Source organism: Thamnophis sirtalis, unplaced genomic scaffold (genome assembly GCF_051295495.1).
Source record: "Thamnophis sirtalis isolate CommonGarterSnake01/CBP01778 unplaced genomic scaffold, rThaSir2_p1.2 scaffold_5, whole genome shotgun sequence".
Lineage (NCBI taxonomy): Eukaryota > Metazoa > Chordata > Lepidosauria > Squamata > Natricidae > Thamnophis > Thamnophis sirtalis.
Window position 1 is genome coordinate 119,392,270 of NW_028261385.1, and position 18,791 is coordinate 119,411,060.

The 18,791-nt window shown below is 37.2% G+C and overlaps 1 protein-coding gene across 6 annotated transcripts in view; it reads right to left on the bottom strand.

Annotated features, from left to right (window-relative positions):
• PAQR8 (progestin and adipoQ receptor family member 8) overlaps positions 1 to 18,791 on the bottom strand; it is a 37,379-nt gene that overhangs the window by 17,024 nt on the left and 1,564 nt on the right. For 4 of the 6 annotated variants that reach the window (XM_014053977.2, XM_014053973.2, XM_014053974.2 and 1 more), the window contains exon 2: positions 382 to 4,858. In XM_014053977.2, the coding sequence (XP_013909452.1) occupies positions 3,786 to 4,847 (1,062 nt within the window). In that variant the 5' untranslated portion in view covers positions 4,848 to 4,858 and the 3' untranslated portion in view covers positions 382 to 3,785. Of the gene's footprint in view, positions 1 to 381; positions 4,859 to 13,636; positions 13,816 to 18,791 lie in introns of those variants that run through there. The other 2 variants (XM_014053975.2, XM_087716756.1) reach the window with 2 other exon arrangements.

An 18,791-nucleotide genomic window follows, 5' to 3' on the forward strand; every position in this document is an offset into this window, starting at 1 on the left:
GTTGCTTTAACCACAAGAATATTCTGTTATTACAAACACATTGAGATTGTTTAATGCAAAAGGGAAACATCATTGTCGCTCACCTGAATATTTTTACTCAATTCTAACACTTTCTGATGGATTTTGATTTGATTTCTGAGGCCTCCACAGGGGGAAACAGGGCAATATTACTTTGTACTCTGTTGTAATAATTACATCTATCAGAAACTTGAATGAAAATGGCATTTTTAACGTGATATAAGCATTAAATTCAGACCAGGTCTGCAGAAGCATCAAGGTTTTCTCCAAACAATTTTTACTAACATTCTCCCTTAATCTTGCAAATCATACAGAAGCCATATTTTGATAAACATTTTGATATTAACAAATTTCACATAAAACAACAATTTCTTAAACTTTACTTAAGATATCCTCTTTCCATTCTTCACTTCAAAAGTTTATATAAAACAGTACAATTTTTCAAATGTTCTCAACAGTGCAGATTTCAAGAATTTAATATAGAAATTGTTTATATAATTCTAAAACTAACACTTTTTTAAAAAAGAAAGAAAATAAAAAACTAATTTCATTTTAGTAACAAATAATGCCTATCTTAAAATATATATTTTTAAAACTGCCTCTGAAAGATATAAACATTCAAGGCACACTTGAAACCACCACATATTATTTGAAGTATTGGAAATAACATGTAAGTCAGTTACTACAATGTTTGGATGTCAAATCCAAATAAAGCTGAAGTTAACAACTGCAAAATAGGCATGAGCCTGTAGATAGCAAGGCTAGTTTTATTAAAGAAATGTTCATAATGGTGGAACGCTAATAATAATTTGGATTGTATCTGCAATTATTATTATTAATACTAGACTAGCAGTGCCCAACCTACTGCTCTCTGTGTATTCTAGACTTCAATTTTCAGAATCTAAAACCAGCTAAATCATACCACTTTAGAATGAAAAAACAATAATTAGAAAAAGTTGCTTTAGACCATGTAACACTAAAGTAAAACCAATAAGGCTTTCTAAAGTTTCAAAATGGCATGTGGCTGCTTCAGGGGTACTCCATGTGATCTCTGCATCACTGGGCTTGCGGGGAATAAAGGAAAGTGGTTGTGCAAGCACAAGTATGCACAATCAGTCAGGATTAGCTCTTGAAATAGCTACATGAACCTTTTTCAAGACATGGCTGCTTTAACTATTTGAAAAGGTGTCCTTCCTACACATTCTGAACCAACTCTTTGAAACGTGCTAAAAAGGAGTCCTTTTATTTATCACATGTTTCTAATAATAACACATTCACTTGGATTCATCAGTCCTAATTATAACATTTTGTGCATATACAGAACTAGCAGTAAAAGGACCTGGGAATTATCAGAGGCAGATATCTGAAAAAGTGTGAAGGAGAATTTTAAGAAACTTAGTACACAGCAATTTTTCTTAACCAGCCATACATTCTAAGAGTGCTTTCATATTTAAAATTATATTTCAGGATCTCTGCAGTTTGACTAATGCTGATTATAGTATACATTTTACAATGGATTAAATTGGAGCAACTTGAACTTTTTAATCTATATCACTTTGTAAGTAACCAAGTTACAGGCATAAAATACATGTTCAATCAGAATTCCTTGTGAAACAAAGATATCATTTATGAAGTTACAGAAAATAATGCAAATTAGTTCACAGTAAGAATAAAGTATGTTCTATGAAAAAAGAAGCATGGCCTATTTATTGACTATAGTTAGAAGCATCTTAATAAAAAGTATCTCTGCTGACTACCAACCTAATTAAAATTCTCAGAGCCATTCCAGCTATTAGAAAAATCTTAGTTTATTATGCCACTAGGTGGTGATATAAAATCACTAAGAATTTTCATACAGCCCATCAGATGTAATTGATGGACTTATTTTCTTCCTATAGTTTATATATTCTTAACAAAAATTTTCAGTGTTTATGTTGGCAGAAAATGGTTTAAATTTCTTGTGACTGGACCCATTTCTAATACTTAAAAAAACTATTATTAATGATTTTTGTTGAATCCAACTTGGACTGCACTTATCTTTGTACCTATATGTTAATAATTTTCACCAAAATTTGAGTAAGTGTAAATCTAGACATCTTAGATAACTGATATATTGCACATTAAGGAGAATAAGATGGGAAATTAGAATTAGAATTCTGTTCCATTACCAGACTGCAAATGGGGTTACTCATTGTCATGAATGTCCACATGTACAAAATGATTTCCACTTCCCAGCACCCTCAGAAACCAAGTTTGGCACACTCCTTTAAATTATATGCTAGTCTGCTATGTGGAAATAACATTTCACAGGAAACAACATTAAATAAATAAAACATTCCACAGCTGCAATTACTGTTTGGATATGGTGTTTGTGTTTGGAAGAGAGGAAATAAAAGTTTAATAGTTAAATACCACATGAGACTTAAAGCACAACACAACTGAACTTCTAGTGATAAAAAGCACAAATAAAACTGGTTAGGACAATGTATACTATGGCATGGTACTTGTCCATGTAATATTTTTTTACAATAAAACTTCTCCTCTTCTAATTATTTAACGGTGCTGAAACAGGGAAGAAGTACTCCCTTATCTTAGTTGTCAAAATAACATTCGGGTTGTAAAAGTCCCAAATGGCTTTGTTTGAGTGACATGATACCTAAAATCAGGAAGGAACCAGGAAAACTAATATTTTGACAATAATATGAGTGAAGGTATGCAGAAATGAATTAGGAAGAGGCTTTATGGACAACAAATAGGAATAACACTAGATATAGCTGCTAAATCAGTGTTAAAGTGGTAAAATAATGCCTTTGAACGGCACTATAAACCTTGAAAATAGCATCCTATTTTGATAGCAATGATAGCACTGTTTGTCCTATGTTTTTAGATGATTAGTTCTTTATTAACATCATAAAAAAACTCATGAAGAAACTAGTTCTGCTACCTTTGAGAATTCTACCCTTCTTTGCTTCAGCTAATCTGGGCTTGAATGATTAACCGGTGACAACTACCAATTAACCAGTGACAATTATGACAGTTATTCTACCACCATACTATTTCTGAAGCTTACAACTCGGGGGAAGATTCTTGAGTTGTATAGATACCAGTGGTATCAAAGCCACAGCTAAAATGAAATGGACCAAATGAGATTATCAACATTTATGTCAACCTTCACCATAATCTTTGCTCTAATCATCACTAAAGTCATAAATGACTACTATGTATCCTTTCAGATGCAAATAATGAGCCTTATGATTTAACATGAAAAAAATTCCCTACATGTAAACTACTAAATTAGGAACTTTGACCTAATGTGTGAAGAAATCTTTTTCTCTTATGGAAACCCATCCTAGTTTATATTCTGAAGTAGTATAACCCAGACACAATTCCAATTTCCCAATGAGATAAGAGCTTTATAAACGTGCAAATCTATATCCTCTACTCTTCTAGTTAGTGATTAGTATCCTCTTTCATATAATACAAATTTCTGTAAATAAATAAAAGACCATTTAGAAAAATCTACCTTTATAACTCTTCAATCGTATCCTAAATGCCCTTTGCCCAGCAATAGGCAGAGTTAGTAAAAATGTTTAGGGCATAAGGTGTATTTAATAAATTAGTTCCTGCCTGAAATCAATTCGTTGATTTATAATTTCGAAAGAAAAACCACTTGGTTAATTTACTTATATACAGTACTTGAATAAACTTCCCTCTTCCTACTTTTCTTCAAGCACATCAGGACTGAACCATGTTTCTATGTCAGTCTCTCAGGATGCCTTCATGGCCAGCTCCTCCTTGATTTTGCGCTGCAATAACAGTGCAGTGATAGCACTGCAAGCAACTAAGCCAAAAAAGGAGCCACAAGACAGGATGATGGAGAGAGATCCATGTCGGTTGAATAAGATATCTTGCCTGTTCTTGTAATCCAAGAAGATGGCTTCCAATTGTGAGAGTGTGCAAATAGCAAGGAAGGTGTGAAAAATTTGATGGGCATGTCCAACAATATCACAAGATCCAGGGAAATATTTTTCAGGAACTGGACAAGAAAAGAAATAAGCACTGACTAGGAAGAAAAGTATCTGGAAGGTGTGATACCAAGCAGCCAACTCTTCACAGCCTTCAAGGTGGCACATAATCACACGGTGGGCCACAGGACTGATGTCCAAGATGAATGCCAATCCCGCTGGGATCACCTGACACACTTTCCTCATGATGGGGTAGGGTCGCCGGTAGCGGTACTTAGCATAGCAACAGCCAGCACACGAGAGCCATCCACAGAAAGCAGCTGCTGGCAAGAAGAAAAGCCAAAATTTGTCATACCAGGCTTGGTCGGAGCTGTAGTAGAAATGGGCCAGGGCGCTTCCATATTGGTAGATGCTGACTCCAACATAATCCACAAAATAGAAAGTATAGTGTGATATCTCTGACTTGGACTGCAAAAGATGAGCTAAGAGGCTGCATGTCAGATATGTAACAGAGGAAAGGACGAAGATGAAGAGGGGTAAGGAGCGGATTTCTAGAGACAAGTTCTCTGCTTCAGCAAATATATTAAATCTCAGCAGCACTGCCAAAGCAGCCAGAAGGTGAGTCCAAACATTAACAACCTCGTTATGTTTTTGGAAAAGACTGAAGAAATAATAGCGCCAACCCTGACCTGTGGGGCGATAGCCAGCTTGGATATAGGGTTCTCTGAAAAGTTGGGGCACATCAGATTCTTTAACTGTGCAAGGCATCTTGGGAAAACCTTCTTCTAGGAGCTGAGGAAGTTGACGGAGCTGTTGTCCACTGATGGACAAGGTGCTGATCCGTTCCAGAATAGCCGTCATCATTAAGATGATTCCTGAAGTGATAAGAATGTAAACAATGTTAAGAAGGAAAATGAAGAATACACAGGCAAATATTTACAATCTCTATATGTCACCATGATTAGAGTAACTTTCAAAGTCAAGTCCTTTGGACAAACAACTGGAGAAAGAAAGTGGCAATAAGGATGGTATGATGGGACTCAATTAGCAAAAACTGCATTCCCAGCTTCCATTTTAAAAAAAGAAAAAAAGATGCTTAATCCATAATGGTTTCTTTCATGTTGAGTTGTATTACAGACATATCTTAAATGAACATAAATCAATCTTATTGTCTTCCTTGCTTTTTACAAGTTTATTTCCATTTATTAATCAAAATTAGCATTGTTATTCCATTTTTTTAAAGTCACTTGATTCCTAAAAGAATATTTGGATACATTACAACCATTGTGAAATTAATGTATTTGGGAATTGTATAATTTGAAGTCCACAACAAAGTTTTAAGAAACAAATCTTCAAAAAATCATTACATTTACATTTGTGAATGTTCTACCAAAAAAAGTACTGCAGATTAGTTATTAGTAAATTTTGATTCAGGGAAAAACAGCAGGTATATTAAAATTATTTCCATCAGAAAATAATGCCTGAGAAAGAGTTGAGCTATAAAGCGCTATAAAGAGTTGAGATATAAAGGGTCTTCAAACACAGTAGCCCCAAATTATTTCCACATTCACCTCCCAAAATTCCTTTCAAAAGATAGTGGGGTTTATATCATCAATATCCTATTCTTAGTTAATTATTATAGTGGTATAATAGTGGTAATTATGTAATAATAATCCAAAATAATGTTGCATCCCTAAATGTCAAGAATACATTTGGTGATAGCTAAAATGAAACAACATATGAAGATTGAAATATCAAGTTTAGCACATTCAATACAAGTAAATCACTGCGGAATTCTATATCCTGGGTCCTACGTCAAATATTCCCTATTTAGGAAAGTGCATAGGTTACTAACCAAGTATTAAATTTCAGAGTCAGTAATGACGGGAGCAATGACTAATGTGACTGTCTCAGAAACATAAAGTCATAGCTGTGCCACATATCTCAGTGGCAAGCATGGAGGACGGATTCTTGTATTTCTAAAGCTTATGTTTTAAGCATTATGCTAGATCCGGGATGGCGAACCTATGGCACGCGTGCCACAAGTGGCACGCGGAGCCATTTGTCAGGGCACGCAAGGCTGAGTTCAGCCTTTTTTTAAAGACATTTTTCACCCTCCCCAGGCCCAAGAGTCTGGGGTGGGTGAAGCCTCCGGAGTGCAAAAAAACGGCCCTACAGGCAAACTGGAAGTTTGGGAATGGTTTAGGTTTTAGGTTTTATTCAACTTGTATGCCGCCCTATTCCCGAGGGACTCAGGGCGGCTAATAAAACCGAAGGGAAGGGGAACAATACAAAAGGAAAGGAAACAAAAACAAACAACAATACAAAACCAATTTAAAAAGTCTCAACAAGCAAACCAATTCGAGTGGGGATGGAACTCAGCAGCCCCAGGCCTGCTGGAACAGCCAGGTCTTAACGGCTTTACGGAAAGCCTGAAGGGTAGTGAGGGTCCGAATCTCCACGGGGAGATCGTTCCAGAGGGCCGGAGCAGCCACAGAGAAGGCCCTCCTCCGGGTAGTTGACAGCCGGCATTGGCCGGCAGATGGAATTCGGAGGAGGCCTAGTCTGTGGGATCTAATGGGTCTCTGGGAGGTAATCGGCAGGAGGCGGTCTCTCAAGTACCCAGGACTTCGGGTTTGCTCATAGGGACGGTTTAAGCACTCCGGAGGCTTCAGAGACCTTCAGGAGGCTTTCCTGAAGCCTCCGGAGGACTAAAAACCACTGTCCTTTTTAGTCCTCTGGAGGCTTCAGGGAAGCCTCCTGAAGGTCCCTGAAGCCTCCGGAGGGCTTAAAACGACCCTACGAGCAAACCGTAAGTTACTTCCAGTTTGCTTATAGGGTCGTTTTTTGCCCTTCGGAGGCTTCAGGGAAGCCTCCTGAAGGTCCCTGAAACCTTCAGAGGGCCTCCGGGGGGGGGGGCGCTGTTTTCACCCTCTTCAGGCACTTATAAGCCTCTGGAGCCTGGGGAGGGTGAAAAAAGCATGGGAAAATGAGGGGGAGTGCCTCTCATGCACACATACGCACTGAGGGGGAGTGCCTTTCAATGCACGCATACACACTGGAGTGTCACGCATTGCATTATGGGTGTGGCACGACCCCCCTATGCTTCCCCCCTTGTAGCACACGAGCCAAAAAAGGTTCGCCATCATTGTGCTAGATGATATGGCTAAAACCATGAGGAATACTTAAGAGAAATATGTTCATTTATTTGGAAAATAAGAATATTTCGGCTGATCGTATTGTTGTATGATATTCTTGTATTACCTCTAATATCTCAGTGCTTTTTACACTGACCTCATTCTCTGGAAGTACCTTTCTGAAACATTCACAAATAGTATCTCATTATTGGATTTCAGTAAAACCATTCCACCTTTCTTAAAATGGGAAGACTACATAATCTATTTCAATAACACTGTAACTCACTATTCCCCATTAAAAAGTGTTCAATACAAATAACTCAGATTACTTTCAGTTATTCCAAGACAAGTGCTATTAACCTGCTAGCCTGATTTTCTACTTTCATGTCTTAAAGGTCAGCATATATTACTTGTAGAGATTAAAGGAAATCCCACAATGATTTTTAAACCATTTGTTTTAAAGCTTTGTAATGCATAAATCCCCTTCCATATAGCCAATTTCATTCATTCAGCATTAAAAAACAAATTAGATGTGATACTGTACTAAATGAGCTTGGAAAACAATGCTGTTTTCTACCTTTAATAAATGCAGTTGGTCCTCAATTTCATCAGGACATTAACACTTGAGTGGGAAAGCGTAGTTCAGCTTCCTCCCAATTTCCTACATCTCTTCCATTAATATTAGTATCTTTCTACATAACTATATACATACATGAAAACCTACTGGCCCCAATGGGAGATTCTTCTTGGATAATAGCATATGGGACACTTTTTGCCTGGATCATTCTCACAAGTTTGGTTTATGTCTGATCTTAAGAAAGGAACAAAACAAACAGACATGATTACTCGGGTATGGCTAGTTGATAAGAGCTAAATAGCTTGAAATAGATCTATACTAGTATCCCTTCATTTGTTTTATCAGCAAAAAAAAATGTGTGTGCGTGTGTGTGTGTGTTGCATTTGTGCTGATAAATAAATAAAGGGACACTAGTATAGATCTATTTCAAGCTATTTAGCTCTCATCAGCTAGCCATACCCTTACTGGGATTTGAACCTGGGCTGTTTTTACAAGTTAGGCAGTTGTATTAGCCCCTAAGCCACAAGCTCTCCTCTCTTGTCAGCTGAGCCAAGGAAATAAGTAAGTGTTATGTCAAAGCATCTGGTATGCCAAATACTGCTTCCCTTTTGCCTTTCAGCTCCACGCTAGGAGCCTTGCAAGCAGAAAATACACACACACACACACACACACACACACACAGAGTAGATTTTCACGGGTGTAGGTATGCTGGTCTTGTTGTATTCGGGTCTTTTCCCATGTAAGATTGAGATTGTCTTGGCAACGTTTCGGCGAGGTCTCACTCGCCATCCTCAGGCTGGTGTTTTTGGCTTAAAGCGTGGTCAGAGATGCTGTCTTTCTATAAATCTTGGTGGGGGTGTGTGGAGTGCTGACGTTGTTTCAGTAAGTGAATTGATTGGCTGTGTGGCTGTGCATTTATTCTCTTGTTTGTTTGTCCTATGTATGTTGCAGGGCAGATTTTGCATGGTATTTTGTAGACTCCTTGGTTTTCTAGCTGGATCTTGTCTTTGGGGTTTCTTAAAATGTTGGCTATTATTTGCTCAGTATTGAAGGTTGTCTTGATATTGTGTTTGTGGAGAATTTTGCTGATTTTATCTGTGGTGCCTTTGATGTAAGGGAGGAGAGTGATGCCGTTGTCCTGTTCTGTGTCCCGGGTTTTGGGGGGAATCTCCCTTTGGATTAGGTTGGTAATTGTTTTTCTTGGGAATCCGTTGGAGATTAATATGTTTGTGAGAGTGTGTAATTCAGTTTTCAGGTGGTATTTGTTGGCTAGGCATTTAGTTCTGGAGATGAGGGTCTTGGCTACAGAGTTGATCTGTGCAGGGTGGTGATAGGATTGTGCGTTTAAGTAGCGGTTGGTGTGTGTTTTTTTCTGGTAGATGGTGTGTCCTAGGAAGCCATTTTTTTTTTTGTAGATTAGAACATCCAAAAAGGGAAGTTGGTTAGAAGCAAACAACCAGCCTTCAACACTGACCAAAAAATAGCAATAGCAATAGCAGTTAGACTTATATACCGCTTCATAGGGCTTTCAGCCCTCTCTAAGCGGTTTACAGAGTCAGCATATTGCCCCCACAGTCTGGGTCCTCATTTTACCCACCTCGGAATGATGGAAGGCTGAGTCAACCCTGAGCCGGTGAGATTTGAACCACTGAACTGCAGTTAGCAGTCAGCTGAAGTGCCTGCAGTACTGCACTCTAACCACTGCACCACCTCGTCTCTTAATAGCCAACATCTTAAGAAACCCCAAAGACAAGATCCAGCTAGAACACCAAGAAGTCTCCGAAATACAATGCAAAATCTGCCCTGCAACACACATAGGACAAATGAACAGGAGAATAAATGCACACATCGCAGAACACAAGAACACAGTAGGAAAAAAAGAAAAAACTAACTCCCTTTTCCAGCACCTTAAAGCTACAGGACATGAAATTAATTTTGAAGGAACCAAATTAATCTCCAAAACTGAACACTTCAACAAGAGAATAATTATGGAAGCTATCGAAATAGAGAAACACCCCCACAACATGAATAAATGTGACGATGCCTCCCGCCTGCCAGACATCTGAAAACCAGCCCTGGTAAACAAACGAGCCCCACCCACCACCCAGGCCGATACAACACAAAACAACAATGGACACACAGCCAGCACCAATCAGCACCAATCTACCAATCATGATGCAGCCACACCGCCAATCAATCCACTTACTGAAACAACGCCAGCACTTCACACACACACACCAAGATTTATAGAAAGACGGCATCTCAGACCACGCTTTAAGCCAAAAACACCAGCCTGAGGATGGTGAGTGAGACCTCGCCGAAACCTTGCCAAGACAATCTCAATCTTACACAGGAAAAGACCCGAATACAACGAGACGAGCATATATATATATATATATATATATATATATATATATATGTATGTATGTATGTATGTATGTATGTATGTATGTATGTATGTATGTATGTATGCATGCATGCATGCATGCATATGTATACACACACACATATATACACACAGAGACACACATACATACATATACACACACATACACACACACACACATACACACACATATACACACACATACACACACACACATATAACATACTGAGGCTGGCCCAGAGACCACATGTTAAAAGTTCCTAAAGTGTGGGAAGACTTGCTTTCAAATACATATTAAGAGGATTGCCTCTGCTACACTCTTCGCCCTTCAAATTAAAAAAAATGCCATGGGGAATTTTAATAGTCATGTTAACCCTAATTAAAAGCTGAGTTTAAAAAAATCAGAGACTGTCTTGCAGCATTTATTTTAAGGAGCATCCATCTGTCTCTTTTTCTCATATACTTATGAGGCTCTTTATATTATCAAAATACCAGTGTAATAAAACAAATTATATACACTTAGCTTTACCCTAGATAGACTGAAATCAAGGAGGAGTTTCCATTTTTCCTCTTACCCTCTTTTGTACTCTCATTACTGACAAAACAATAGATGAAACAGTTGAAGAAACTTTAGTTAAATGTTTCTGTACATCACATTTATTTATTTATTTATTTATTTATTTATTTATTTATTTATGCATTATGCTTAGTTCTATCTCAAATTAATGGCTTGTTTCAGAGAGATGTCCAAGTTCAATTAACAATTTGAATACAAACAGAAAAACAAACCAGACCACAAATGTGTAGCATTCACAGCCAAGATTTCACAAAAAGGAAGGCACTAGAGCAGTGGTTCTCAACCTTCCCAATGCCACGACCCTTTAATACAGTTCCTCATGTTTTGGTGACCCCCAACCATAAAATTATTTTCGTTGCTACTTCATAACGGTAATTTTGCTACTGCTATGAATCGTAATTTAAATATCTGATATGCAGGATATATTTTCATTATTACAAATTGAACATAATTAAAGCATAGTGATTAATCACAAAAACAATATGTAATTATATATTGTGAAATGGTTTGCTAATGAAAATAATATAATAATATAATATAACATAACATAACATAATATAATATAATAATATAATATAATATCCTCTAACCTTGTTACAAAAAGTCCATGAAACATTTCAGTTGGTAACAAAATAAAAATAAAACAGAGAAGACAGTAAAAAAAAAATGGGTCAAAGAGAAATACAGTACTAGGTTGGATATCCTCTCCTGTTTTTTATCTTGTCCAACTGGTTCTTTATGGTTTGTAACTAATGATTGTAACTATTATTATGACCTATGATCTATTCTTGCTGTTTATATGTACACTGATTTATTGCACTGGAGACAAATTCCTTGTGTGTCTTATCACACTTCACCAATAAACATTTCTATTTCTATTTCATTCTACTCCTATTTCATTCTCTTCTCTTCTATTTTATTCCATGCTATTCCTATTTCATTCCTATTCCCATTCCCATTCCATTTTCCTATTCCATTCCATTCTATTCTAAGCATGGAAGCTTAAAACTTAAAACTAAAAAGATGTAGCACTTTATTTTTTTTCAAAGCAGCTGCTGAAGATGTTTTGTGACAGCTACCTTTTTTTCCCTCCGCCCCTAAACTCCTGGAATCCTCTCACTCCCAAGTTTTCCAACTACTCATTCATTCAGATATCGCGGGAAGGAAACGAAGGCGGGCCTCCTTGTGAATGAATTGAGGTTTTTACAGAAAAGTGAAAACCCGAACGTCTGGAGCCAGCTGATGTAGAGCGCCCACATGAGTCTCTGAGGAGGAAGCGGCTGTGGACTGAAGGGACATCGTCGCCATCCTTCTCGCCTCAGTTCTCGGCTCCTTCTTCCCAGTGTCCCCTCCACTCCACTCGCAGTTGGGAGACTGAACCCAGCCTGGCCACCTCTCAGGGCGCTGCCTCGCCGGCACTCATGCACTCCATTCTCCCCCCTCCCCTCATCAAGCACAGCTGTCTGATTCACCCGCCGGTGCCTCTCATGTCACAATTGGCTGGTGCTGGCTGTTCTCGCGCTGCCACTCCTGTCAGGTAGCCCCTCCCTTTCACAAGGCAGCACCCGCCACCCCTGCCACTGCTCCCCTGGCTCCAAACACTGGCACGCAAGTTTCTGGGTTCCTAAGACCATTGAAAATATGTATTTTCCGATGGCCTTAGGCGACCTCTGTGAAAGGGTTGTTCGATCCCCAAAGGGGTCATGACCCACAGGTTGAGAACCGCTGCACTAGAGTAAGGTGAAAAAAAAGAGATTGATTTGGTTTTTTTTTTGTTTTATCTTAATGTTATTATTTTTATAAATAACTCAAAGCAGCAAATATATCCAACACATTTTCCTTCTCTTCCTTTCTCTACAACAATCTGGTGAAGTGGGTTGGGCCAAGAGAAAGTGATTGGCCAAAAGTCACCCAATTGGCTTGGTACTATGACACCTTGCTTCTAATCAGAGGGAATCATTTTACCATAGTTTTCCAATCACAGCACACTGATGGAGGGAGGTTAGAGTAATATACTAATATAACTCCATTCCATTCTATGTTTTTGATAGTTTTCTGTTTTCTGAGCAGAAATATCTATTATTCAATATCTATTATCTAAGCTATTTTTTCCTTATGCCAACCTAACTTATCTTTAGTCTTTTACTACAGTTAATAACTTACAACAGAAAAAAATGTCTATTATACAGCACTTTCTATAATTATTGAATCAGCAGTGACACCCCCCAGAAGACTTTAACCATTTCAGAAAGCTATACAGGAATAGCTTAGCTAGCACTTGAGTGGGAAAGCACTTTGGAAAAGAGTAGGAAATCGGGGGGGGGGGGAGTCTTGCAAGAAGGCAATGCATGATGACAAGAACACTGAATAGATGTGTCTATATAAGTCAAGCTCAACTTGACTGTGGCTTCACTTTTTACTGAATTATACTGCATACCAAATACTTGTTCAAACTGGTCATCAAACACATCTCAATAAGATAAAATCTAGAGTGTTTATCCATTATCAGATTCATATACTTCCATAGCCTAGTGATGGTTAAGATGTGTTTCTTCATATGAAACTGGCTTTGAGCTTCTCCTATCAACTTCACTCTAGCCATCTTCAGTAAGCTGAAGAAGGCTGGAGTCTAACAATAGGTACAACTTCTTCCACCTTGCAATAAATAAATATATCTGAGCTTTTATCTCGACTAACAGGGTTCCAGGTATTTTCTCCCTCCCTCCCTTCTTTCTTTTCCTTCCTTTCTTCCTTCCATTCCATGAAATATTTTATTTATTCTTGAAGCATCCCCAATTCCTTATTCTGCTCCTTGTTCTGTAATTTCTGGAACAGCAAGATGAATTTTTCAGTTATACAAACTTCAACTGCAGTAACAACAGTAAACAACAATAATTAATAATAAGCATTGTAATGCCAGGATTATAAATAAACTGTTTAGTAAATAGAAAATAAGAGAAAGTTAACAAAACTCACAGATTCCTTCATGCCAGATTCCAGGCTACAGCATTCGAAAATAAGAACTTGCTTAATTTCAGCTGTCATGTGCCAATGATGAACAAAGCAATAGGCAATTAACATTACAGAGGGAAAAATCCTTGGTCAGCATTTACTGTTCCACTTCTACAAAGCTTCTATTCTCTTCTTTTCTGTGTGGGTGTAGCATTTTGCTGAAAAGCTATATTCAGTTTAGAGGGCATGTATTTCAGCCTCAGTCCCAAACAACAGCATTTGTATGCAAGTTGCCTGGTAACTCAAATGAAAAAAAAAATCAGGCAGGAAAGGACACTGTCTGGTGTACATAATTAGGAGTGTGTGGAAATTTTTTAAAATCTTGAGTTTTTCTAATATCTCCTCAAGTACCCTTTTCACTTTTTATTTTTTTACCACATTACAATAGAGGTTCTAAATAAACACATGTTGATTTTTCATTCCTGCAAAATTATTTAATAATGAACATTAACATTCTACTAGCTCTTTCTATAAAAAGAATTGAATTCTATATTTGTACAAATGGTGTCCCTTCAACCCATTTTCATACTATCATCATGCTAATCAGGAGGGACAGTTATGCAGATCATAGTCATCCACCCTTCTCTTTCCTTCTATAGTACATTCTAAAAGCTAATGTTTGTGTCTCAGAATTTATCCATTTTCAATTTTGACATTGTTCCCAAAATTTCCAGCCACCAGTTCTCTAATTTATAATTGGGATCTGGACTACTTTTCTCTCCTACTTTTAAAATAGCTCTAGGAGAAAAATAAATTTGAATTCAGATAATAAATGCTTTCCTCTATTTCTTCTTTTTATATATAAGCCACCACAAATATTTTAATTATAATTCTTTTTTCCTGATAAAGAATTTTAAATATTTTATTATTTTTATGTATCACTCTCAAATCAGTAGTATAAACATGGCTAAAATAAAGTAATCTTCACAATAAGCAAACTGAACAACCTGACAATTTTTTCTATGTATTTATTTTAAAAATAAAGTCAATTTGAACTGTTTATACTCTGCCACTTTTCTAAATATGCAGATACCTTCAATCAGAAGTGCACACAGATACGTGAAAACAGAATCTGAATGACAATGACCACCAATTATATATGGGCCATTTCAATAATTAACATGCAGGAGGATATTTCCAGATTTGCCCTTCACACATAATAAGAATTTTACTGTCCAGTAGACTTGTAAGAAGAGTGCCTGTTTTGCAAGTCTATCACAAACTGGAGTAAAAGATGGATTCTATTAGTAGTAGTGGCTCTGCTTGAAACAGGAAGGAATCAGGAATCTATCAACATTCTTTGCTTTGCTTCAGATATCTATTTTACTTCTGCATCTATGGACATAGTTCAAAAGCCCTTGAAATAGCTGCTCAGTCACACATTTGGTAAACATCAAGAGATTCAACAGTTAATAAGCCTTGAATTGTTGCTTCAAGCTAAGGAAAATACCCCTTCAAGATTCCTCACTGTCCTAGAAAGCAGCAGTAAAACCTAGTTGTTATGGGTTGTCAGGTGTGAACAAACCAGACCTACACATGTAGGGTTCATCAAACTAGCTACTTTATTGTTCTGTGACTATTTCAAAGGAATGTCTCCAGGCTGGCGGCTTTGCCTGGGAAAAACTAGATAAGGCTCAAAGAAATTCAGGGGAGATCAGACACTGCCCTCTTGTTTTTATGTAATGAGTCCAGACTAATTCCCTGCTTGATCCTTCCTCCCAACTGGGACAGTTGCTCTCCAACATCAGCACGCATATGTTCAGGTGCTAAATATTTACACACATACTATTTATTTAGTCATCCTATTTATATGGCTGCCCATCAGATTCTGAGTGACGTACAATAAAAAACTAGGAATCAATAATATAAAAACAGTCAAAAATATTAATAGTATGATGAATTGGCAATCCAAGAACAATAAACTGCATCTTTCTTTGCATTTTGAATATAGGGTGGCAACCTCCAGCTACAATGGCTTAGTATCTTTTTGCTTCCTTTTGAGTGAAAAAGAGCACTATTCATATACAGTAAAAACTTGCTTAATGTTTAGTAGTGTCATCAGGAGGCTAATAAAAATGCCTGATGGATTCAGTTTTGCCAGCTGAGTCTCTATATCAGGGAATACAACAAGTGTGTCAATTCGTATTCTATTCCCGCAAAAGGAGAAACATGATTGCATATATTTCCTTCATTTCTTTCACATAGCTTGTGTAATTGGTAAGCTGGACTTTGCCAAAAAAATGAAAACAACACACCTGTTTTGTTGTTCAAAAGTCAAATCCTAGACTATGAACAGGGTTAGGAAATGTTTTGATAATTAATGCCACTACCTAACACTGAGGATGGAGCTTTCCATTTGTTTTTTCTAGATGTACGATCATTTTAAAAATCAGCTTATTTTAGGACATTTTTAAAAAATAATTATGTAAGAAACAACCTCAATGTGATGGGAAATTGTGTCAATGATATTTCATCATTTAGCCACTGAAATCCAGCAGAGGAAATTTCAGCAAAAGAAAATAAGGAAAAGCCCAACACCACTTGCGTCTGAGGAAGAAAAACCTTCCCTTATGTAGCTCAGAAAAGAAACGCAACTAGGCAGATGACTCAAACAAGCTCATTGCAAAATGTATGGGGTTTTTTTGACATAGCAAAAAAATATGCTCATAACGGTGCTTCTCAGACTTTTAGATAAGATCACGTGTAGTGTATATCAATTAAATACCCTCTGGGGAGACAAGGAATGATGAACATGATGAGGTAGTGCTGAAAAGAATTTTAGCATAAGTTCACACCTTTTAATAAAGGAAAAAAAGAGAAAACAAATATAAACAACCCCAAGAACTGGGGGGAGAATGGAATTCTGAAAAATGCAAGAAAAGAGATGCAAAAGTAAAAAAAAAAAAAAAAATGGGGTTCGCAAAAAATACAAATGACAGCAACGGTTCACTTGCAATTGTATTTCATCACAAGATTATGTACAACTCATTCTGAGTCTCCAGAGAACAGAAAGGTGAGGTCTATACTGTATGCAGAACCAGTATAGCTAGCAAATGGGAAGCAGCAAAGCATCTAACCTTTAATAAGCATGCTCTCAATAATCTCAATTTTACTTTTTATCTCTCTCTCTCTCTCCCACTCTCTCTATTGTAATCTAATTTAACCTAATCTATTATTTATCTCTCTATATCTTTCTATCATGGTTGTGTCATTATTAACTCCCGGCAACTTCCTGGACTAATGTCTGCAATTATCTTGGCAAAGTTTTCAGAAGTGGTTTGCCCTTGCCTGCTTCTTAGAGCTGAAGAAAAGCGCCTGGCTCAAGCTCACCCATCTGTCTGTGCCCAAGGCAAATTAGAACTCACACACTCACATTTTCTAGCCTGATGCCTTATTCACTCCACCAACTCTCCTACCTCAATATAGACCCACACTACCAAGAAAGCAAATGAATTGCCAGGGCAAAACCTCAGCATTCTTTACCAAATGTTTCTATGTACAATATTATCTGGTAACTGTTTATAGTGGAGAAAATCCTGTTCCATAGGTTTTATAGAATTTTACAGAATATTTCAGAATTTTCAAGGATTAAGAAACTCTGATATCTAAACCAAACTCTATGCCTAATGTCCAAAAACTGCCCAACCACAAGAAGAAAAATTCTCATTTGGATGAATATAATTTTGTATTGTACTGAATAGGGCTGTGATGGTGAACTTATGGCACACATGCCAGAGGTAGTATGCAGAGCCCTCTCTGTGGGCATGCACACCGTATCCAGCTGTTCTTCTGGTTTCCAGCTGGTCTTCGCAGGCACCAGAGCACTGGAAAGTGGCCTGAAATGGCACAAAAAAACAGCCAAAACCCAGGCTGTTTTCTGGGCCTTTTTTGGCCTGAAAACTGGCCTGAAAACCAGCCAGAAACTGGCCCAAAAAACAAGCCTGAAAAAGGGCCAAAAACAGGCATGCACATACCGGCCAGCTGGTCTTTGGGTTTCTGGTGCTTCGGTGTGCATGCGCATGCATGCACATTCTGGTTTGGGCACTTGGTGCCAAAAACGTTCCCAATCATTGGAATAGGGAGTCCCATTTCCCAAGCTAGCATCTTTCCAGATGTTTGGAATTTCAACTCCCAAAATGTTCAACTTCCAACAAGGCTCATTGTTCTCCCTTCTATTTTTACTTAATATTCAGTCATTTGTTTGGTAATTGAGACAGAAACATATGGAATATAGCTTCATATATTCTATGTCTTAACAATTCACTTTTCCCATCAATAATAATTTTTACATTGGGAAGTAAAAATTAGTAAAAAAAAAAAAAAAAACTAATCCAAGCTGAACTGTGACGTAGTAGTTGATGGGATGGATTATGAGCAGGAAGCAGATTCTAGCCTATCCTCAAATCTAGAAGCTTCTTAGGTAACTTTGGAGCAGTGACACCATCCTAGACCACCCTAAGTCATGGACTGTTGTTGTGAAGAAAACAGAACAAGGGAACCCTATAGCATGCCTCCTTGACCTACAAAACAAAAGGCAAGATATAAATAAAAAAAAATAAACATATTTACTGCACAATAGGAATCCATTTTCTTGTAATGCTTCATGCTGTCATATGAATTATGCATTATGTACCCAAACAGTTCAAGCTTCATTTTCCAGAACTTTAATGACTTTACAATCTAGACTCTGCAAATTAAGATTGTTTCTAAATTTTCATTCAGGCTTGCCCATTTTGCACTAGAGATTGGGAGTAAGGAACAAGAAATACTTGGCATTAAACTGTCTGGAGTCAATGCCAGAAACATAAACAATTTTTTTTTTGCCCATCTGACAGCAATATATTTTTTATATTTTTAAAAATTAAAATATTTTTATCCTTTAATCAAAGCCTTGTCAAGACACTAAGGAAATTTTAAATAACATTACAAAAATTAAACAACTTTCAAAAATTAAATTTATAATAACAAGTCATAAATAAGTTATAAGAGATTCGGGACCAAACAGGGAACTTAGGTTATAAGCTAAAGAACAAAAAACTATTACCGTAGAAGTCAATCAAAAAAATTAGCATTAGTTTTCTACAATCGCAAAAGAGAGGAACAGTATAACTGTATTTAA